The 19254-nt window shown below is 49.6% G+C and overlaps 1 protein-coding gene across 1 annotated transcript; it reads right to left on the reverse strand.

Annotated features, from left to right (window-relative positions):
• Positions 1-633: 633 nt before the first annotated feature.
• On the reverse strand, positions 634-15800 carry DMRT3 (doublesex and mab-3 related transcription factor 3). The gene is made up of 2 exons (XM_030294478.1): positions 15329-15800; positions 634-1702 (listed from the first exon to the last, which is right to left on the reverse strand). Exons 1-2 carry the CDS (start codon positions 15798-15800, stop codon positions 735-737), a joined length of 1440 nt encoding a protein of 479 aa, XP_030150338.1. The 3' UTR covers positions 634-734.
• Positions 15801-19254: the final 3454 nt, after the last annotated feature.

Genomic DNA, 19254 nt, shown 5'->3' on the forward strand with positions numbered 1-19254 from the left:
GCCCTCAGCATGCTACAATAACCTGACAAAGCTTTATCTTGTGTTCATTTCACAATACATTTCATGCAGTTCACAGCTGTGATTTGGGTTTACATCGACAGGACGCATGTGTCAATTCAGCCATGTGAAAAGAATTAATTCTTAATGGAGTTTGTCTCTGAAAACCGTCCAAGCTTAAATAAGCATGTGAGCAGTTCACTCTATTCTCAAGTGCAGTCTCTCTCAAATATGCAAGAAGGATTTTTAGCATAAGAATATAAGGTCCCTGTTCCGAGTCCATTTGCAACTAAACCATTTCCTTTAGGCTTTACATATCCTGAGGAATCCTCTTTCACAAAACTGCATTCAAGTATACTATTTTATCGGACATTCCGGGTTGAGTTGAGGAACGAGGCTGACCTTTAGCCTTACATCCCCAAATAACATCTTCCAGTGGACCCGGCTTTTCCCAAGACTATTCTTAGCATCAGACTCTCTTTTACAATACACATTCAGCACTAAAGCCACAGAGTAGAGCTATTTGGCATTTTCCAATGAAGTGCAAGAAATTAAATAAGTTATGTGTTTTTTTTTTTTATTGCCAAGGTATAGAATCAAGCACAGTCACTTGGTGAAACAGAAGGAAAGGGGGGTATACACAGGTCGTGACCTCTCCTCGCGAGGGGGAGGGGGATGTGGGGGAGGGGCAGATGCACAGAAAACGTCACCTGGTCCCCACCCGGCAGGTAAGCCCTTTAAGAGGATGTGTTGAGTATCCTGGAGTCCGAGGAGTCGGACCGCTCGTCGTAGTCGTCCTCGGTGTAGATGGACTGCTTGGCCACGATCGGACAGCCGTCGTCGGGGATGGAGATGCGGGGGTCCTCGGGGGCGCGCGCGGGGAGGACAGGCGAGCTCCGGAAGACGCCGGCTGAGTTAGTGGGGAAGGGGCCCACGTACTGGGACCTCAGCTGGTACTGCTGCTGCAGCGTCATCGTGTTCCACAGGGTGACGTCGTTGGGCAAAAAGGGGCTGGACTGGTTCCTCGCCAAGGTATTCCTCAGCATCAGCGGGTAGCGGGGCGGCTGGGGGAAGGGGTGCTGCAGGGGGACCGCCAAGGGGTTGGGGACAACGTTACTGGAGTCGGCCGAAAACCTCAGCGTGTCCGGGACCCTGAAGGCCGAGCCCACGGACCACTTGGACGAGGAGATGGGGTAGGAGCTCAGGCTGTGTTCGAAGATGTGGCCGTTGGAGGGCAGCACCAGCCCCTCGGGCTCGGCCGCAGTTCTGTCTGCCGCCGCGGAGACGGACGAGCGGCTGGACAGAAGGACCTCCACGGCGCTCACCAAGTCGCCCCCGCAGCCCTTCAGGATCAGCTCCAGCACCGTCGGCTTCTGGTTGGGGAATATTTTTTTTAACACTTCCAGGGGCGGTCTGTTGGCTTTGAGGCTGAAGGGCAGGGACACGGTCCCCGAGGGGCCCTCGATCAGCAGGTGGTTCTGCTCCGCGTGGTACTTGGGGCTGTCGGGGCGGCTCTCCGGGTTCCCGCCGTTTTTCTGGACCGCGTAGCCGCCTTCGTCCACCGACACGATCTCGGGGCTCTCGGGGGTGAAGCAGCCCTTACTTTTGGCCACATCCGGGGAGCTCCTCTGGTCGGCGTCTTTGTCGCTGAAGGTCTCTGTGTTATCAGCCGAGCTGCTGTCCCCCAGTCGTTCTTCAGTCAGATCTGAAAAGCAGAGAACAGCTAAGTTAATCCTTTGCTGGTGCGCATGGAGAGGAGCAATTGGAGAGAGCCCCACACACGCATTTTGGAAGGGAACCACGGCTCGGTGTTTGCTAACACACTTAAAAGCCTGCCTGCCTGCTTGCTTGCTTCCTAAAAAAAGGCTTGAACTCATGACCTTGAGATCAAGAGTCACATGCTCTATGACTGAGCCAGCCAGACACTCCTGTGCAGAAAGCCTTTTAAGAAAAATCCAAACCACCTCATTGGCAAATGGAGGGGAGGGAAGACTAAATAAAAATCTAGACATTGGAGTGAATTCTCAGACTAAGAAGGTGCAGAGAAGCCTTGCCCTAAACACAGAACAGTGATGTGATCCCTATAACCGTTAAAGATGCAGCTGTCGTAGCAGTAACCATCTAAATAGGGACGCTCTGTAGTTTTAGGGATAAAAACAGCACAGGGAAGAATAGGAAAATGAGCTTGGGTTTGTCTTCTGGCTACTTTTCTGCAAATGAGGTGGCTGGAGTCTTCTACGGACATCATCGCCTGGTACATGACCCCTAGATCCATAGAAGGGAATTTTAATATTTTCAATCCATTTCCCACAGGCAGATTTTGTGGTACATGTGTCTTGTGAACTGGTCGTATATTTCATCAGGTTACCATGTACAATAATTAGTCAATATCATTTCCAAAGTGAAAGAAAGGAGCCACGATGCATTGAAATCTTTCTTTAAAAGCCACTGGAGGGACTGACAGACTGGAAGTAGAGGCAAGGCAAAACCAGCTGTGAATTCTGGACAGCGAGGCAGGTCGCATGACGGAAAGAAGGAAATGGCTGGAGAGCTTTGTCAAACTGCACAGGGGTCATGACCCATCAATGAAACAGTGCGCCCATAACTCCAGGACCACAGAGTGCAAGAGGTAAAAATGTTTCACCAACTGTTTTATTAGTAAGGTTCATGGAAAGGATTTAAAGATACCTTCTTGAATTATATTAAAAGGAGTGGGGAGGGGGGAGTTTCCTGGGTAAAGCAGAGATTGGCTGTGAACTTAAACCAGGTGCAATTTTAACATTTTGACTTAAGATATTACCCCCTAAAGGGCTAGGATTTCTAAGCAGGCAGAAAGGAGTAGGTAAGACTGATTTGCTTGCTTTGGACATGCCAACAGGCCTCTATAATAAAAGAACATATTCTTTATTAGCACGCTATATGCAAGTAGATTTTTATCCTTTTGAAAGCATTTACTGGCTGTCTCTACTCAAAGCCAGTGCAACTGATCTAAAGATGAAAATTATTAATGACCCAGTTGTCAGGTTGTAAACAATCGGTTTGCCTGTGTTTTCTACGGCCGGCCTGAATAGCTTCCTTGTCATTTTCTCTGTGGGCACACCTGATTATCTTTAGAATGCCAGCCGGTGAAATTTCATCACAGCCCTGTCAAAAAATCTATCTCCTTCTATTTGTTGTTGTTTATTTTAAAAGCCTTAAACAAAGGCCCATTTATGAACATTCTTCTAATATGGGATTTACTTCAAGCATAATGGAAAACTAGAAGGTGAGTTCTTCAACAGAGCAATAACTATGCGCCAAGCATAAATGAGCACCTTTTAAAATGTGCTTAAACTGTATCGGTACAACTTTCAGTCCTATGACTGATCTGGTACAAATTCACTTATCCCCAATTTGCATTTTAAGTAAACTACTGCTTTTTCTAAGACAAAATGTGAGGTTTGTATGTGGGGATCATCTGCAGCCCACATATATTATGCCAGCTCTGCTTTCGAGCACAGCTCGGGTTGGGGGGGTGGGGGGAGGTGCAGAAGACCTATCTTTGCAAGAGGAATTTGACATATTCCCTCTCGCAATTCCCCAGGACAGGGGATCCACATGTCCTCTCCTGAGTTAATGTGGTATTTGTTCTTGATCCAAAAGAGAAAAACAAGGACAAAAAAGCTTCTAGAGATTCTAATCAGAGAGACCTATGTCAACTTTCCTGACTCATGACCCCATGCACGCCTTTTGGCAGTTACTCTATTATTAAACCCTTGAAAATGAGTGGACAGGGACAGTATGTCAGCTCTGCACTGAACTGAACACACAATTGGACTTTGGCCCCTGCCCCGTGGAGCTTAGGAAAACAAGTCAAATACACTCCCCAGGTAAATATTAAATAATGTTTTAAATACTATGTGCCTCTAAGCAGGGTTTTTTAATTTAACTTTAGCTTTCCTTACCTATCATTATCAGCATCAAGTATTTGTATCCCTGTAATATGCAAGACGCCGAGGGACATAGAAAAAAGGGAGTGAAAAATACCAGGAAGTATAAGACTTGTCCCTGACTGGAGGAACTTATGATCTAGCTGAGCAGATAAAAGGCATGTGCAGGAAGAAAAGCAAACACAGCCAGACAGAACTTGCTTAGTATCAAATATGATACTTACTGTACACAAACATTCATAGTAGCACAATCTGCCATAGCCCAAAGGTGGAAGGAGCCCAAATGTCCACGGAAGGATGAATGGATAAATAAAATGTGGTGCATACGTACAATGCAGTATTATTCGGTCTCAAAATGTAATTCTGACACATGCTAGTGTGGGGATGAGCCTTGAAAATATACTAAGTGAAATAAGCCCGTCACAAAAGGACACATATTCTATGGTTCCATTTATATGAGGTACCTGGAATAGACAAATTCAGAGATAAAAAGTAGAATGGGAGCGGCTGGGTGATTCAGTTGGTTAAGTATCCGCGTTTGGCTCAGGTCGTGATCTGAGCATCCAACTTCCGTTCAAGTCATGATCTGATGGCTCCTGAGTTCAAGCCCCCTGTGGGGCTCTGTGCTGACAGCTCAGAGCCTGGAGCCTGCTTTGGATTCTGGGTCTCCCTCTGTCTCTGTCCCTTCCTTGCTCTCTCTCTGTCTCTCTTTCTCAAAAAATACACAAACATTAAAACAAAACTTTTAGGGGCGCCTGCGTGGCTCAGTCGGTTAAGCGTCCGACTTCGGCTCAGGTCGTGATCTCGCGGTCTGTGAGTTCAAGCCCCGCGTCGGGATCTGTGCTGACAGCTCGGAGCCTGGAGCCTGCTTCGGATTCTGTGTCTTCTTCTCTCTCTGACCCTCCCCCGTTCATGTTCTGTCTCTCTCTGTCTCAAAAATAAATAAATGTTTAAAAAAAGTTTTTAAAGAAAGTAGAATAATCGTTACCAGGGCCAGAGGGAAAAGAGGAAATGGGGACATATGGTTTAATAGGTACAGGGTTTCAATTTCAGATGAAAAAGTTCTGGAAATGGACACTAGTGTGGTTGCACAACATTATGAATGCACTTAATGTCACTACATTGTAACCCTAAAAAAGGTTAAAAGAGTTAAATCTCACATTATGTGTATTTTACCACAATAAGAAAAGAGAAAGAATGGGACACACAGTATCAGAGCAGTATAGGAGATGGTGAGATTTAAAAAAAATTTTTTTTAACATTTATTCACCTTTGAGAGACAGAGACAGAGCACAAGCTGGGGCAGGGCAGACAGAGAGGGAGACACAGAATCCAAAGCAGGCTCCAGGCTCTGAGCTGTCAGCACAGAGCCCGATGCGGGGCTCGAACCTACGAACTACGAGATAGTGACTTGAACGGAAGTTGGACGCTTAACCGACTGAGCCACCCAGGTGCCCCAAGCGTCTTCTTTTAAACGACAATTTTTCTCAGGACACCTGTCTGGCTCAGTCCACAAAGCATGTGACTCTTGATCTCTAGGTAGTGTGTTCAAGCCCCACGTTGAGGGTAGAATTTACTTTAAAAAAATTTTTTTTTAAAAAGATCATTTTTCCCATGCTGGATAAGTTGCAAATGCTGAAAATATTTGTGGAAAATGTCTTGAGGTCTACCACCAAATTCAGTCCTCCACAGAACACGTCAGGCTCCAGAAGAAAGTGAGTCAAGGAGCCGAAGTTCAGTCACAGGAGAGCTAAAGAAGGATGTTCTGGTCATCTGACCTATCTGCCGTTGTGAAAACGTATTTTTCCCCCCAATCTACTGGATACTGGATGACAGGACTATAAATCTGACAACGCAAAATGCCAGTTTTATAACTATTTTCCTGTCTTGCAGAAGAGGCCACAGTAGCATCTTCTACGGGTACCAGCTCGTTCACCAACTGTGAACCTCCAGACTGCAACAGTCCCTTCCTTTATTTTCTTGTGCCACCCTGTCCCCCTGCTGTGGTGACACGCCCCCAGCAGCCTGTGCTTGCTTCCTGTTCCTTCTCAGCCAGGGGGAGTGGATCCTGCTGATTCATCCAGACACTCTTCTCAGGTTTCTGGGCGGTCAGCCTCCTCAGCTCAGTGCCCGGGCTACGGCCCAGTGGTCAAAAAATAAAAAACAGGGGCACCTGGGTGGCGCAGTCGGTTAGGCGTCCGACTTCAGCCAGGTCACGATCTCGCGGTCCCTGAGTTCGAGCCCCGCGTCAGGCTCTGGGCTGATGGCTCAGAGCCTGGAGCCTGTTTCCGATTCTGTGTCTCCCTCTCTCTCTGCCCCTCCCCCGTTCATGCTCTGTCTCTCTCTGTCCCAAAAATAAATAAACGTTGAAAAAAAATTAAAAAAAAAATAAAATAAATAAAAAAAATAAAAAATAATAAAAAACAAAAAGCTAACAGGATGTCACAGGAATCAAGTCTACAAATTCAGGACGTTCCAAGTAACTGGGCTCAGCACTGTTCATATCCTGTTCAAAGGGAAGACAGAAGCCATTGAAGGAAACAAGGTGTGGGACACATCTATGGCCTTCATGCACCTGAGTATTGCGTGAGCAGAATTCCTATCAACAGCCAAGGCTCTTGGGGTTTCAAAAGTGGACAAGGGAAGACTAGGCTCTCACTTTGTGGCACTTCTGTTCACCCAGCAGTAACTTCTCAAGGGCAGAATGGAGAGTCCCTGCACTCCTGTGGCACTGTGGTATCTACAATTGGTTGTACTGTTGTCCCTAACCTAGATGTATTGTAAATTACCCAGATGTACTGTAAATTATTCTATAAATACAGACTTCCACAAGTAATTATAGAGGGTGAGTTTTGCGGCCCGTGATAAAGTACAACTTAATAACAGGTGTTTCTTTACATCTCTAGGTTTTTTTTTTCCCTAAACGAACTTTGCAAAATGTTCATGTTGGCTTAAAACACAAAGGCCTTTCTAGATACGGAAAAGTGACACTGCTAACCAACGGAATGGAAAGGGAAATCGTCCCCAAACACTCTACCCTCTTTCTTTTTGAAACTGACACCCTCATTCCTAGAACATGGAGAGTAAGAATATACTCCAACTGATAACATGTCTACCCCTAGTAATAGGGGTACACAAAGCCAAACCTCGTCTTCAAAAAGGAGAAAGAAATCAATTTCGTCTGATATTCCAAATTACCTATTGAAAGTGATACAATCTGGTTTTTTTTTTATTTTTTTTAAAAATGTTTATTTATTATTGAGAGAGAGACAGAGAATGAGCAAGTGAGGGACAGAAAGAGAGGGAGACCCAGAATCCATAGCAGGCTCCAGGCTCTGAACTGTCAGCACAGAGCCTGATGTGGGGCTCGAACCCACAAGCCGTAAGATCATGACCTGAGCTGAAGTCGGAGGCTTAAATGGCTGAGCCACCCTGGTACCCTATAATCTGCTGTTTCTAATGCTTAAACATCCAGGTATTTTAAAAATCTTTCTATTCATTCTTCCATGTCATATTTTTCATGATACAGAATTAGTCCTAGGGGCGCCTGGGTGGCTCAGTCAGTTGAGCGTCTGACATCAGCTCAGGTCATGATCTCACAACTTGTGAGTTCCAGCCCTGCTTCAGGCTCTGTGCTAACAGCTCAGAGCCTGGAGCCTGCTTTGTATTCTGTGTCTCCCTCTCTTTCTGCCCTTCCCCTGCTCATGCTCTGTCTCTCTGTCAACAATAAACATTAAAAAAAAAAAAAAATCAGTCCTAGCCACCCCTCAACTAAACCATTCACTAAGCTTTAAGTATTTAAAAGAAGTAGATATTCAATTCAGAAGGAATTTTTTTCCATCCGTGATAATGCTACCAACTTCAAAAAATACATAAACCTTAAGATAGCTCCAAGACTTTTTTTTTCCTTTTGCTACAGACTATAACTAGGGAGGGAAACTGAATAGTCACACAAAAGTGACTTCCAATCTAAAACTACAGTTTGCAAAAAGTCTTTAGAGGACTTTTTAAATTTTTTTTTCAACATTTTTTATTTATTTTTGGGACAGAGAGAGACAGAACATGAACGGGGGAGGGGCAGAGAGAGAGGGAGACACAGAATCGGAAACAGGCTCCAGGCTCCGAGCCATCAGCCCAGAGCCTGACGCAGGGCTCGAACTCACGGACCGCGAGATCGTGACCTGGCTGAAGTCGGACGCTTAACCGACTGAGCCACCCAGGCGCCCCTTTAGAGGACTTTTTAAATATGAAAATGTAGTTACATGTTTAAAAAAAAAAACCCTAGGTATTCATTTCAAATATTTGGGGAAGTCTACCATGTACGGGAAATAAACATTCTGCTCAATACACATAAAAATAGAGAGAGACTCTTTCAGACTCTAACGTGGTGGATTTATCCATTCTATCCAATTATAGCTACAAAAACAAAAATAGATCTTGAATGAAAACACAAAAACATTGGCATAGAGAGGGATGTTTCCTAGTGCAAAAGTCAGTGGACTTTTCTTTTTCTTTTGAAATTATGTCATACATTTTGAAACATGAATTGTACCCCTTGTTCTGTCGACTTGAGCTTGGGGGAGGGGGGACACACCTGTAACTAATTGTTCCCTGAAGGGTCATTTTCCAAGCACACCAGTCTTACAGCAATGACAGAAAAGGAAGGAACCTAGGCTGGACAGGGCTTCTCGAAGAGACCAATGCCCAATCAGAATGCCCAACATACTTTTTTACATTTTGTGTTATTTTGATCTCACACTAGAAGTGCTGCATCATAAAAAAACAAAAACGAAAAACTGAATGGGTGAACATCTAAAGTATAGCAGGGAATGAATGTAGGTGGAAAATCATTCCTTTTCTTCTGTGTGTGTGTAGGGGGGGGGTGGTATGGATCCTGTGAAAACTATAGACAGTCATGCTTTGCTTTTCAAAATTCATTAACAACACTAGCTTACTAAAGTGTGAAGGAATCAGGATGGTTCCTTGGGATCAATATTTGGGGGAACATTGGGCAGAACTTAAGGAAATAAGGCTTGCAACAGTGGACTTTGTATGTCTTGCAAAAATTTAGTTTTGAACTTTGTTGACTCAGGAACACTTTTCAAGAAGGAGGAAAATTACCTATAAATCTACCTGTTTATTTGGTACTTATAAAATGCGGCCAGTGGGGCTCCTGGGTGGCTCAGGTCATGATCTCATGTTTTGTGAGTTCGAGCCCTACGTAGGGCTCTGGCCTGACAGGGAGGAGCCTGCTTGGGATTCTCTTTCTCTCTCAAAAAAAAATTAATCAGCATTTTTTTAATGTAGCTGTCTACTCATTCATACATCTATTTAACAAAAACCTTAAGTCTCCTACTATGTTCCCAGGCACTGTATTAGGGAAGATTACACAGAGCTGATCAAAACCTTGCCTCTCGGCCACTGAGAGGCTTACAGTTTACTGATTCATCTTCTGTAAAAATTTCCGTCACCTATGCGGTTGGTCACATCTTACACTGAAATGCAGCAAATAACTAAAAGGCCGGTAGCTGGGCAGACTGTGCTGTATCCACGGGGTTCACATTGTTGTAAACATTCACCTGGAGAGACAAAGCTTGCAACAAATACTCATCCCTGAACTAATAAAAGTAATAAACTAAAAGTAATAAACGGTGAAGGGGAGGGCAGAATACCAATCCCCGCTTTGTACAATGTATGCCTGCCTAGTCATTGCAATAAAAAGAGAGAGAGAGAGAGAGATTAGAGATTCAGTAAAGAACTGACCTTCTGAATGTTCAGTTTTCCATAACACTGTTACTCAGCACTTGACTGTGCTTATTTTTATAGCTATTTAATTATAAAATAAAATGGAAAAAAAACTACACATAGTTTTGTTGCCGGTTCCCCTTAGTTTCCTTGGAGAACCCGAGTCTGCAGTGCTCGGGCAGTAGATGGACCTGTGACCACCAGCTGTTACTACTCAGGCCTTGATCTCTGCCCTGAGCCCCCCCTCCCATTCCCCAGTCCCCAGTCCATACCCCAGTTCCCCGCCCACTGCCTCATCTCCTCCCCAGACAAGAAGATCCAGGGACCTGAGAAGCCAGAACAAGTTAAAAAGCCAAAGAAAGGAGGAAAGCCAGAGGGGAGGAAGAGGGGAAGGGAGGAGAAAGGGAGGCAGGGAGGAGGCAAAAGATTTTTGCTGAGCTCCTCCCTCCCAGGAAGAAGTGCAACAGTTCCAGAAAGGGGCTCCAAGTCCTCCAGGGACGTTGATTTATGAAGATTTACTCACTTTCTCTCTGTAAAGCTGTTAGCAGAAAGTGCTGACTGGCTGCAGCAAAGAATTTCTCATCAATGCTCTTTGATTGTATTTTGCAAACAAAATGCCTGTTGCTTGGTAACATTTCACTTGAGCCTGACCTTCCCCGAAAGTTATTGCTATCAGATTCGATTTACACTGTCCTCCTGTGATTACTGTAATCTTTTAAACCCGGGAGTTCATCCATCAGGGAAAAGAAAAGTTGGTTGTGTAAGTCGAGAGCGCGGCTATCGGCCAGATTTATAACCCGGAGGAGTGTGTTGGGGTGGGGGTGGGGGGACCGTTCCCGGGCGGCAGCGGACCTGCCGCTCCCAGACGCGTTTTTCCTGCCAACCCTGTCCTCAGCGCCACAAGACGGAAGCTCGGGGCCCCGAGGAGAGAAAGAAGCTGGTGGACGCGCAGGAGCGACCCCCACCCGGAGTGGCGCCCTGCGGGGTGATTGGGTGGGTTCGGCCTCGGCCTGGGGCCTCCAGACATGCAGGTCCCCCCCGTTAAATGTGAACTTCAGATGAATAACCAAGGGTTTTTTAGTCGAAATACGCCCCATGCGATATTTGACATGTTATTTTTTTGTGTGTGTTTGCCTATTTGCACATTTTTGTGCTACCTCCGACACCCCACCGGAGCTCGGGAGGCAGCGGGGAGGGCGCAGAGGGGCCGCCGGCTTCTCCACCCTGCAGCGCGCCGGCCTGGGAGAGAGCGGGGAGGGACCCGACCGCGGCGCCCGACCCGCCGCCCGCTGTCTCCCCGGGACCGGGTGCAAGGGGACGGCGGCCCAGTGCCGCCGCGCAAACGCCTTCCCTAGCCCTCCCGCACCGCCGCCCTCGGAGAGGAAAGCCCCAGCCCCGGGTGCCGCCGCGGGCTCCCCGAGTCCCGGACCGCGCCCGGGGCCACCGCCCGCACTTGCGGCGCTCCCGGGGCAGCGCGCACAGCCCGCGCTTCGCACCCCCTAAACCGGCCCCGGAGTAAGGGCTTGGAAGAGGCCACTGGTACAGGACCGCTCCTTCCTCTGCATTGGGTTAGTTTCTGTGTTTCAGAGTGCAACTTGCGTGCGAGTCGGGTTCCTCGCCCCAAATCTGGCCTTCTTAAATAACCAGACCCCCGTTTTAAAAAATTCATAGGTACCCTTCATGAATGACTTTGAAGTCTTCCCCGCTTTTTTCGTTTGCTTCTAGCCTGTATTCACCAGGGTTTTCCATTCTGGCCTGGACCAGTGATCCAGTAACAATCATACTTGCAGGTGCCTCTGTCTCTTAAAAAAAAAAAAAAAATTAAAGTAAAATTAAAAATTAGGAAGCAGACTGGACAGGACCCAATCAAGCTGGGGCAGAAAAGCACAGAGTCTGCATTAAGTTGCTAGGAGGTGCCCCGCAGGAGGTAAAATTAAATAAAGGCAGTTTTCCAAAATCTCCTTACTTCTTTCCCTGTAAGTCTCTTTGCTCCTTTTCAGGAGAAACACCCAGGAAAGGAGCTCCTACTTTCCTATATGATCCTGTTCTTCTATTCCTAACCAAATAAGCTGGCTTTCTGTTTCTTTTTTTCCTTTAAGAACATTTTAAAGAACTTGTATGCATATTTATTTTGTAGATAAATGTAGGAAGAATCTATAACTACAGGTCTTTCCTTGCACAGTGGGGAGGAGACCAAGGACACACTCCCAGAGGAAAGCCGGGGGTTGGGGGGAGGGATGAGAACACAGGAATGTAACTTTAGCTCCTCACCTTGGTCGTGACCCTTAACTTTCCTCAGCTCTTGAGCCCACGTCCTGAAAGGCTGGCTTGGCTGGTTGAAGCTGCTGACTCAGACACACTAAGAGCTGAAAGATGTTCACACTTCCCATGATATTTTCATGGGGGGAGGGGAGAGAGTGAGGAGGGAACTTAGGAAAATAAGTGAGTCAATGGTATAAAGAAGCCTAAATTCGAATTTGGGGCTCAGTCAAAATCTAATAATATCAGACCAGCCATAGACGATAATCAAGCAGCAAGGGAGGAAAAAAGAATGCTTCAATCCGTAACTAGAATTAATAACATTAGGGTATGAAACTTCTCCTTAAAACCACCACCACATTGAAAGGAATGCTCCATGAACTACACCGTTAGATAAAATAACCCCTATTCCTTCTAAGAATTTGATGCAGGATTTTGGGAAAGATTTCTTCGAGCAACAAAACCGAGTCTGGGGGGTTAACCTGTCACTCCCCTAACAGGGTGTGTTTTCTCCAATGGGTGCCCAGCAAAGGTACCCTTCTCTCTCTCAGGCCAGCGCTTTTCTCAAGGATTTCTGGAGAGGGAAAAAGATTCCTGAGTTTGTGCACCTGTGTTTGTATCCAACAACAAAAAAAACCCTATGTCTCCATAGCTGTGTACTGAAGAGGCCCTTTGCAAAACGAAGCGCGTTTTTGACACCGGTAGCACAAAGAAACAAATCTCGGTCATGTGTCAGCAGATATTTACATTCCTAATGGTCTGTGAGCTTCTTGTCCGTGTGGACACGTGGATGTACTATTCCAACAGACCTTCACCTACCTCTCTAAACCGGAGTGAGCTACTCGTACAGGAGTATCGGATGTGCTTCTCAATGCGCATGGCATGTTACATACAAACACAGTACAAGAATAATTGCAAAAAGGTATAATACAGACAGCCAGAGCAATCACATCTAGACGGTTTTCCCTAACTTAAACCCCAAAGAGCCTTTCTCCATAAAAAGCACTGCATAGAACCGATCCACTTGTGTGCAAGACTTCCTAAGGGCAAATAATTATCTGTTCTTTTCCTGCCTCCTCCCACCACTGGATTGGTGGTTGGCTTTTTTTTTTTTTTTTAAGAACGGAATTATGGGGTTGAACCAATTGAAAGAAGAGAACAAAAGTTGTATAAACGAACGTGCAAGGTATGTGGTGTGACCAGCTGGAAACTGAGCTTTTGGTCCCTGATGGCTCACCAACCGCCCCCCCCCCCACCCCTGTGCCATCACTCTGACCTCTCCTTGTGGTAAATCCTAGTCTCCTTTTCAATTATTTGTTTTCAACTTGGAAGGCTCAGGCTATCCCGGAATAATTGGTATGAAGTAAGAGAGAGAGCACCAAGTCTGGTTTCTCCAGTTGAAATCTGTCTCCCTCTTTTATTCCCCCACAGCACACTGCCACAGCTGCTACCCCGCCCTCCTTCCCCCCTTCCGGCTGGCTCTCCCTCCCCCTCCTACCCTGGCTGTTTTGGTTTGGGGACTCTTCAGAGACCCTGAACTTTGGCTATCCCAAGGGATGGTTTGAAGAGCACAGGATGTGAAAGAATCTCCTGGACAAAGACTCCAGAAGCCAATGCCCTTGGGGTGCCGTCGGGCAGATGGCCCCTGCAAAATGCTACCCCCCTCCCCAGAAACTCCAACTCCTGCTCTGGTGCTGGGGAGATGAAGACCAGGAAGCTGGAAACGGAAAGGCTAAGCAGAGTCAGTGGCATGGATCTGCTTCTAGAACCGAGAAGACAAAGCTCTCCTAGTTACTAACTTGTCCTAACTTAAAGGAGGAAAGCAAAAAGGATCTTCTTTCTCCCTACCTCCTCTTCCTCTGTGGTGAATCTATAAATACAAAGAGATTGGGTGGGACAAAAGCGAGTAGGGGCGGGGGGGGGGCTCATTACTCAGAGACAGGAGTATACCCAACCTACTTTGGATTAAATGTCCACAAAACCCACGTTCAGCAAACTGTCCTCTGTCCAGAAAACGCCCAGTCTTAACTCTTCACATAACATGTTCTCAGAGCTTCAGGCCTGCAGATCATAACTGAGCAACGGGGATGGCCGAACTGGGCCATCCAGGCTGCCTACCAACTCACCCCAAAATGAGTGAGTCTGTATTTCCCCAGCTGCACCCAGCAGTCCAGTGCTCCTGAAAGCATCTCTCCAGAAGCCAGGGGTGATGTCTTTTTTGGCGGTGGGGTGGTCATAAGCTCTATCCGTTCTCCCTACAGGAGGGTGCTGGGACTTCCAGGGCCTTCCCTCTCCCAAGTCCAGCACAGCCCCTACTCCCCTTCCTAGGAAGATGGGCTTTTTTCCTGTATATATTTGCCCCAGTCCCAGTCCAAGGGAAACGTCAAACACACGTCCACTCAAATCGAAGAGCCTAAAATCAAAGCGGCACTTGGGCTGGGCAGGACAGCAAGCTAGAGACGCTTCAGGAGCAAAGACACTCAACTGAGGCCTGGAGGAAGGAAACGGAAGTGGGGAGGTGGGGTGGGGGCGTATGACCACCTCCGGGACACTGGGTAGACCCATCCTCTTTACAGCACCCAAGAGAGGAAAGGGGAGGTGACAGAGCCTTTGCTCCAAATCCCTGGCTTAGCAGCATGGGGCCCAGAAACTGGGAAAGGGCTGGGCAGAGGCGTCCTTATCCATTGGAGGTCAGGTTCTGAGACACAGATGAGGGCGGCCGGGGAACAGTGTTTAAAGGATTTGAGCAGCTCTGCAAAAGCTGGGTGCGCCAGATTCTGGGTCCCCGCTACGAATTCGGGAACGTTTCCGGCTCTTTTTAACTAGGCTTGTAAATGAGGCTTCTTCAACAAATTGCAAGAAGCTGGAAGCCACCGTGCGCTACTGGAAAGGCTTCGGGTCCGCTCCAGTCCCTTGGAGTCCGAGAAGCAAGCCCAGCTCGGACTCAGCCAAGCCCTGGCCTAGACTGGTCACCTGCACCTACCTGTTCCAACCTCCAAAGACAAGGCCCCCTAAGCCCGCAGCCAGAAAAGCCGGGCCACGCGATGGGGTGTGTGCCCGCGTGGGTTTTAATTTGGTCCTGTTTCGAGCTCTTTATTTACCGGCTGAAGCAGCCACGTCCCCCTTTTTACCTGGGGAAGGTATTTGGCAAGCCCAATGCACGGTCCCGCCGTTTGGCTCGCCGGCGCCGCGCCTGTCCGGCCCGTGCCTGGGCTCTACCTGCTCCGGGTCCGCACCGAAAACTAGCCCGCGCCGGGAGAGTGTGAACCGGCTTGGCGGGACTTCGGAGGGAAGGCCCGAACCCCTGCCTCGGGGCCTCCCGGGCCAGACCGCGGCGGCCGCTCCCAAGTTTTCGCCCACGCGCCGCGCCCGGCTCCCGCACCGCAAGACTCTCGTACCTGGCTTGGCGAGGGGCGCCTGCAACGCCCCGGGCTGGGACTCGGCGGCCCAGCGCAGCGCGGCGGCCGCAGCCAACTCGGCTGCGGGGCGCGGCGGCGGCGGCGGCGGCGGCGGCGGCGGCTGAGAAGGCTGCGAGGTCGGCGGCGGCTGCGGGGCGGCGGCGGCGTCCCCCGGCGGCGGGGGTCCCGGCAGGGCGCGCAGGGAGTCCGGGATGAGGCTCTCGAGGCTCTCGTTGGCCTGCTGCCTGCGCAGCGCCACCTGCGCTGCCATGACCCGCTGCCGCTCGATGATGAGGATGCACTTCTCACAGGTGCAGTCCTTGAAGCGGCAGTAGCGCTTGTGGCCCTTGAGCCAGGACAGCACGCCGTGGTTGCGGCAACGCGCGCACTTGGGCGTGCGCTGCAGGGGCGCCCGCGGCGGCTGCGACACCGGGCCGCCCATGTACAGGTAGGGGGAGCCGTAGCCGTTCATGTCCCGGACTCCAGGAAGAGCAGGCGGGCTGGCGGCGGCAGCGGGCCAGAGGGCGCTGGACGGCGGGGCAGAGAGGCCCGCTCTCGGGCGGCCTCCGGGCGGCGCGGTCCTCGGTCCCGCAGCCCCGGCGGCCGCGTGCGCTCCGGGACGGCGGGAGGTGCAGCGGCCGTCTTCAAGGATCCCGCGACGCCCGCACCCTCAGCCTCCCTCCGGTGCTCCGCAATCCCACGCGCGTCGCGTCTCTCTGCCAGAGGCTGCTTCGGCTGGCACGTCCTTCCTCGCAGAGGCGTTGCGGCGGCTGCAAAGAGCCGGCGAGAGCTCTGGTTAAGGTCTGAGCCAGCTCGTCTGCAGCTCCCGCGCGCGCCGGGCGGCCCCAGCACCTCCTCCGCCGCCCTCCCCCCTCCACTCCTCCTCCCTCCCACTGTCACCCCCACCCCTAGGGTCCCGATCTCCTTGCACTCTCCACTCCCCACCCCACTCCACGCCTTCCTCTTTCCTTCCCGCTCGCGCCCCCAGAGTCCCTGCACTTCACCTTCCTTGCCACCTGCAGCCAGGCCACTCTGGCGGGGGCGCTCACGGCCCCCTACTCCAAGCTCTCTTCGCTCGGCCGGACTGCGGCGCTCCGGGACGCGACGGAGCACGCGGGGCGGGGAAGAGGAGGGCCGGCGGGGGTGCGGGTGGAGGTGCCCGTAGGCCAGTGAGCTGGCCGCTCCCCTCCTCTCTCCTCCCCTCCCTGCAGGCCTGATTTGTCGGCACCGAGCCCGAGGCCACTTTCATCCCCACACTTGGCGGCCGAAATGGCTCGGCGAGATCCGGAGCCTACCCGAGACTTGCGGGTGCACTTGGGACCCAGCAGGAGCCGAGAGGGTTTCACTTAGGGCGAGCCAGGCCCTGCGGCCACTGGCGGGTGCAGTTGGGGTAGGGCAGTGCCACTGGTTCGGGGAAATTCTGACTTTCTTGATTTCCTTTGCAACATTTCTTTTTCTTTTGCTGCTGTAGAACAAAATGTGTGTTTATGAAAACCTGCTGGCCCGAGGATGACAACCCATCTTGCGGGCTATTTCAAGGGGAAAAAAGACCGCCCTCTCTGGCGTTGAGTTTCTCTACTCCCCAACCCATGTTTTAATAATAATAGTAATTTTAGGAAAAAAGTTTCAGTCCTGAAAAGCCAGGAAGTGCTCATGTGGAGGATCTGCTTACGTGCGGGATCTAACTTTCTCTCAGCGGACGGAGGAGCCACGTTAGCACCCCACGAGCTGCCGGATGTGACGACGATCTCCACTCTGTTCTGCCCACCAGTCATTACCGCACCATCAAACGGAGGTCTGGAGTCGGCCAGTTCAAATGCCCACAGACTCAGTGACTGAATTATGGATGAGGGATGGGGCCATCCCTGCCCTCCCCCACCCCCCAGCGTCTTTGGGTAGGCGTGGAAGAGCGCCCTTGCACCAGATGACAGAAGCAAACTTTGTTCAAACTGTTAGCGGCGTGTCTCTAATCTCGGAGTACCGGTTTGGCCTAATGCAGACTCCCGCTGGAAGTGCGCCGCGAAGACTAAGCAAACACACACACACACACACACACACACACACACACCGCAAGAAAACAAAGAAACAAGCAAAAACGGGAGGACACAACGGTGCAGGGTAGCACAATGGTTCAGTGCAAAGCGGGGGAGATGGCATTCCCGGAGCCTTCGTTCCGCGGGCTCCTGAGAGGACACTGAGCTCATCTCTTGGAGGTCTCGGCGAATCGAATTCGAGAAGAGTCCGCAAGAATGGCCAACCCTTGGGCTGCACAGCGCCCCTTGTCCTCTCTGGGAAGCCGTTTTTCTCTGCACTGCCCTGGAAGCAAGTAACAGGAAAACGTCCCTCTGTGTTTGCTGTAAATTCAAATAAAGCATCGCCAGGCGTTCTGGAGGCAACCCTCCACCAGATTTCGGGACGGGAGGAGGATTAAAAAGGGAACCCGGTGTCCCTTGAAGTCCTGGCCGCCCCCTTTGTCAGACTAGTCCAGAGGTTGGGGATCACTGGATGTTGGCCTGGTGGGGGGGGGGGGCGTGGGCAGGAAACCTGTGAGGAACAGTGCTACCCCTGGGCCAAACTTGGGTCAGTACAGACTCCCTCAGTGTCCCTCTCATTCCCCCTCATCCACCCCCACCCTCAACCCCTCTTCTCCCGACCTCTGTTAGGAAAACAAGCCCTAAAACACAACTGGAGGGAACTTCCTACACTTTCAGGATCGGAGGCAGAGGTCACCGGCACCCCCCCCACACACACACACACCCCGCGGGCCTGAGACTGGGAAGTGGGAATTGTTGGCCAGTCCCTTCACATAAAGACAGACAAGAAGGGCCTAGAATGACACTGAATCTGGGAACTTTCGTGGGGAAATCTCTAGATCTCTTGGGAATGCGAAGACCACGGACTTTTTTTTTTCCTTTTTTCTTTTTTTGTCAGACGCATGCCTCCCAATTTTCTCCTAATGGTCAGCGAAACGGAGGAATGTGAGTGACTTGGGAGTAAAGAATTTTTTTAAGGAAAAGAACAGATCTCAAAACGGGTTTGGGGGGCATTCCCACTACTAAGGCGACCTCCTTTCCTCCTCCACTCACCTAGCCATCCTATCCCTTTGCCACTCAAACAGTCTGGCATTATTTGGGCCGGGGCCCCATTTCACTCCAGTGCACATCGGGGGCTGAGATCTAAATACTCATTTGATATAGCGCAATAATCCTTTTCTCATATTTGATGGGAATGTTTTCCATATCCCAGTATTTGACAACATCTCCCTATAGGAACAGGTTTGTATTTATGTTGGTAAAATGTCCCCTGCCTCAAAGTCTATTGTAACCCAACACCTGACAACCCCGAGTCCCATTTCTGTTTGCAGAAAGGGTTTATTCAAGCACATAATGGGATCCCAGCAGAAAGCCTTCCTGAACAAGGGGCTATGGTAAACTTCACCACATGAACTCCGTTTCCAGGGCTATTAAGCTTTTAATTGGAAAATAGCAGAGGAAATTTCAAGGTGACTATAACGTGTTAGCAGTTAGTGCGGAGAAGAAAAGCCCAAGCGGGGATGAATGTAGAAAGCATATGGTCCGAATCACGTTTAGAAGGAGCGGCCTGCTTCTACTAAGTCCCCGCCACTTACACACTTATGGGAAAAAGCATCAAAGAAATTGCAAAGGGAGGGAGGAGGATTATGAGTAAATGTAACCTCACTAGATTGGATCCACTCAAGTTCTCTGGGTGATGGTGTGTGCGCTCAGACAATTAACTAGGTAGAATTGTGACAGGTATTAACAGCGAAAGGGTGAAAGATAATGTGCGTATGTGGTTGTCGCTCTCTTAGCTTACAATTTCATGGCGTGTACACATTTAAAAGCTGGGGCTGCAGATGTGCCAGCTGAGAAGCCGAGGATGTTCTGCCTCCAATTCCAGGAGTCCTG

This window comes from Lynx canadensis, chromosome D4 (assembly GCF_007474595.2).
Source record: "Lynx canadensis isolate LIC74 chromosome D4, mLynCan4.pri.v2, whole genome shotgun sequence".
NCBI lineage: Eukaryota > Metazoa > Chordata > Mammalia > Carnivora > Felidae > Lynx > Lynx canadensis.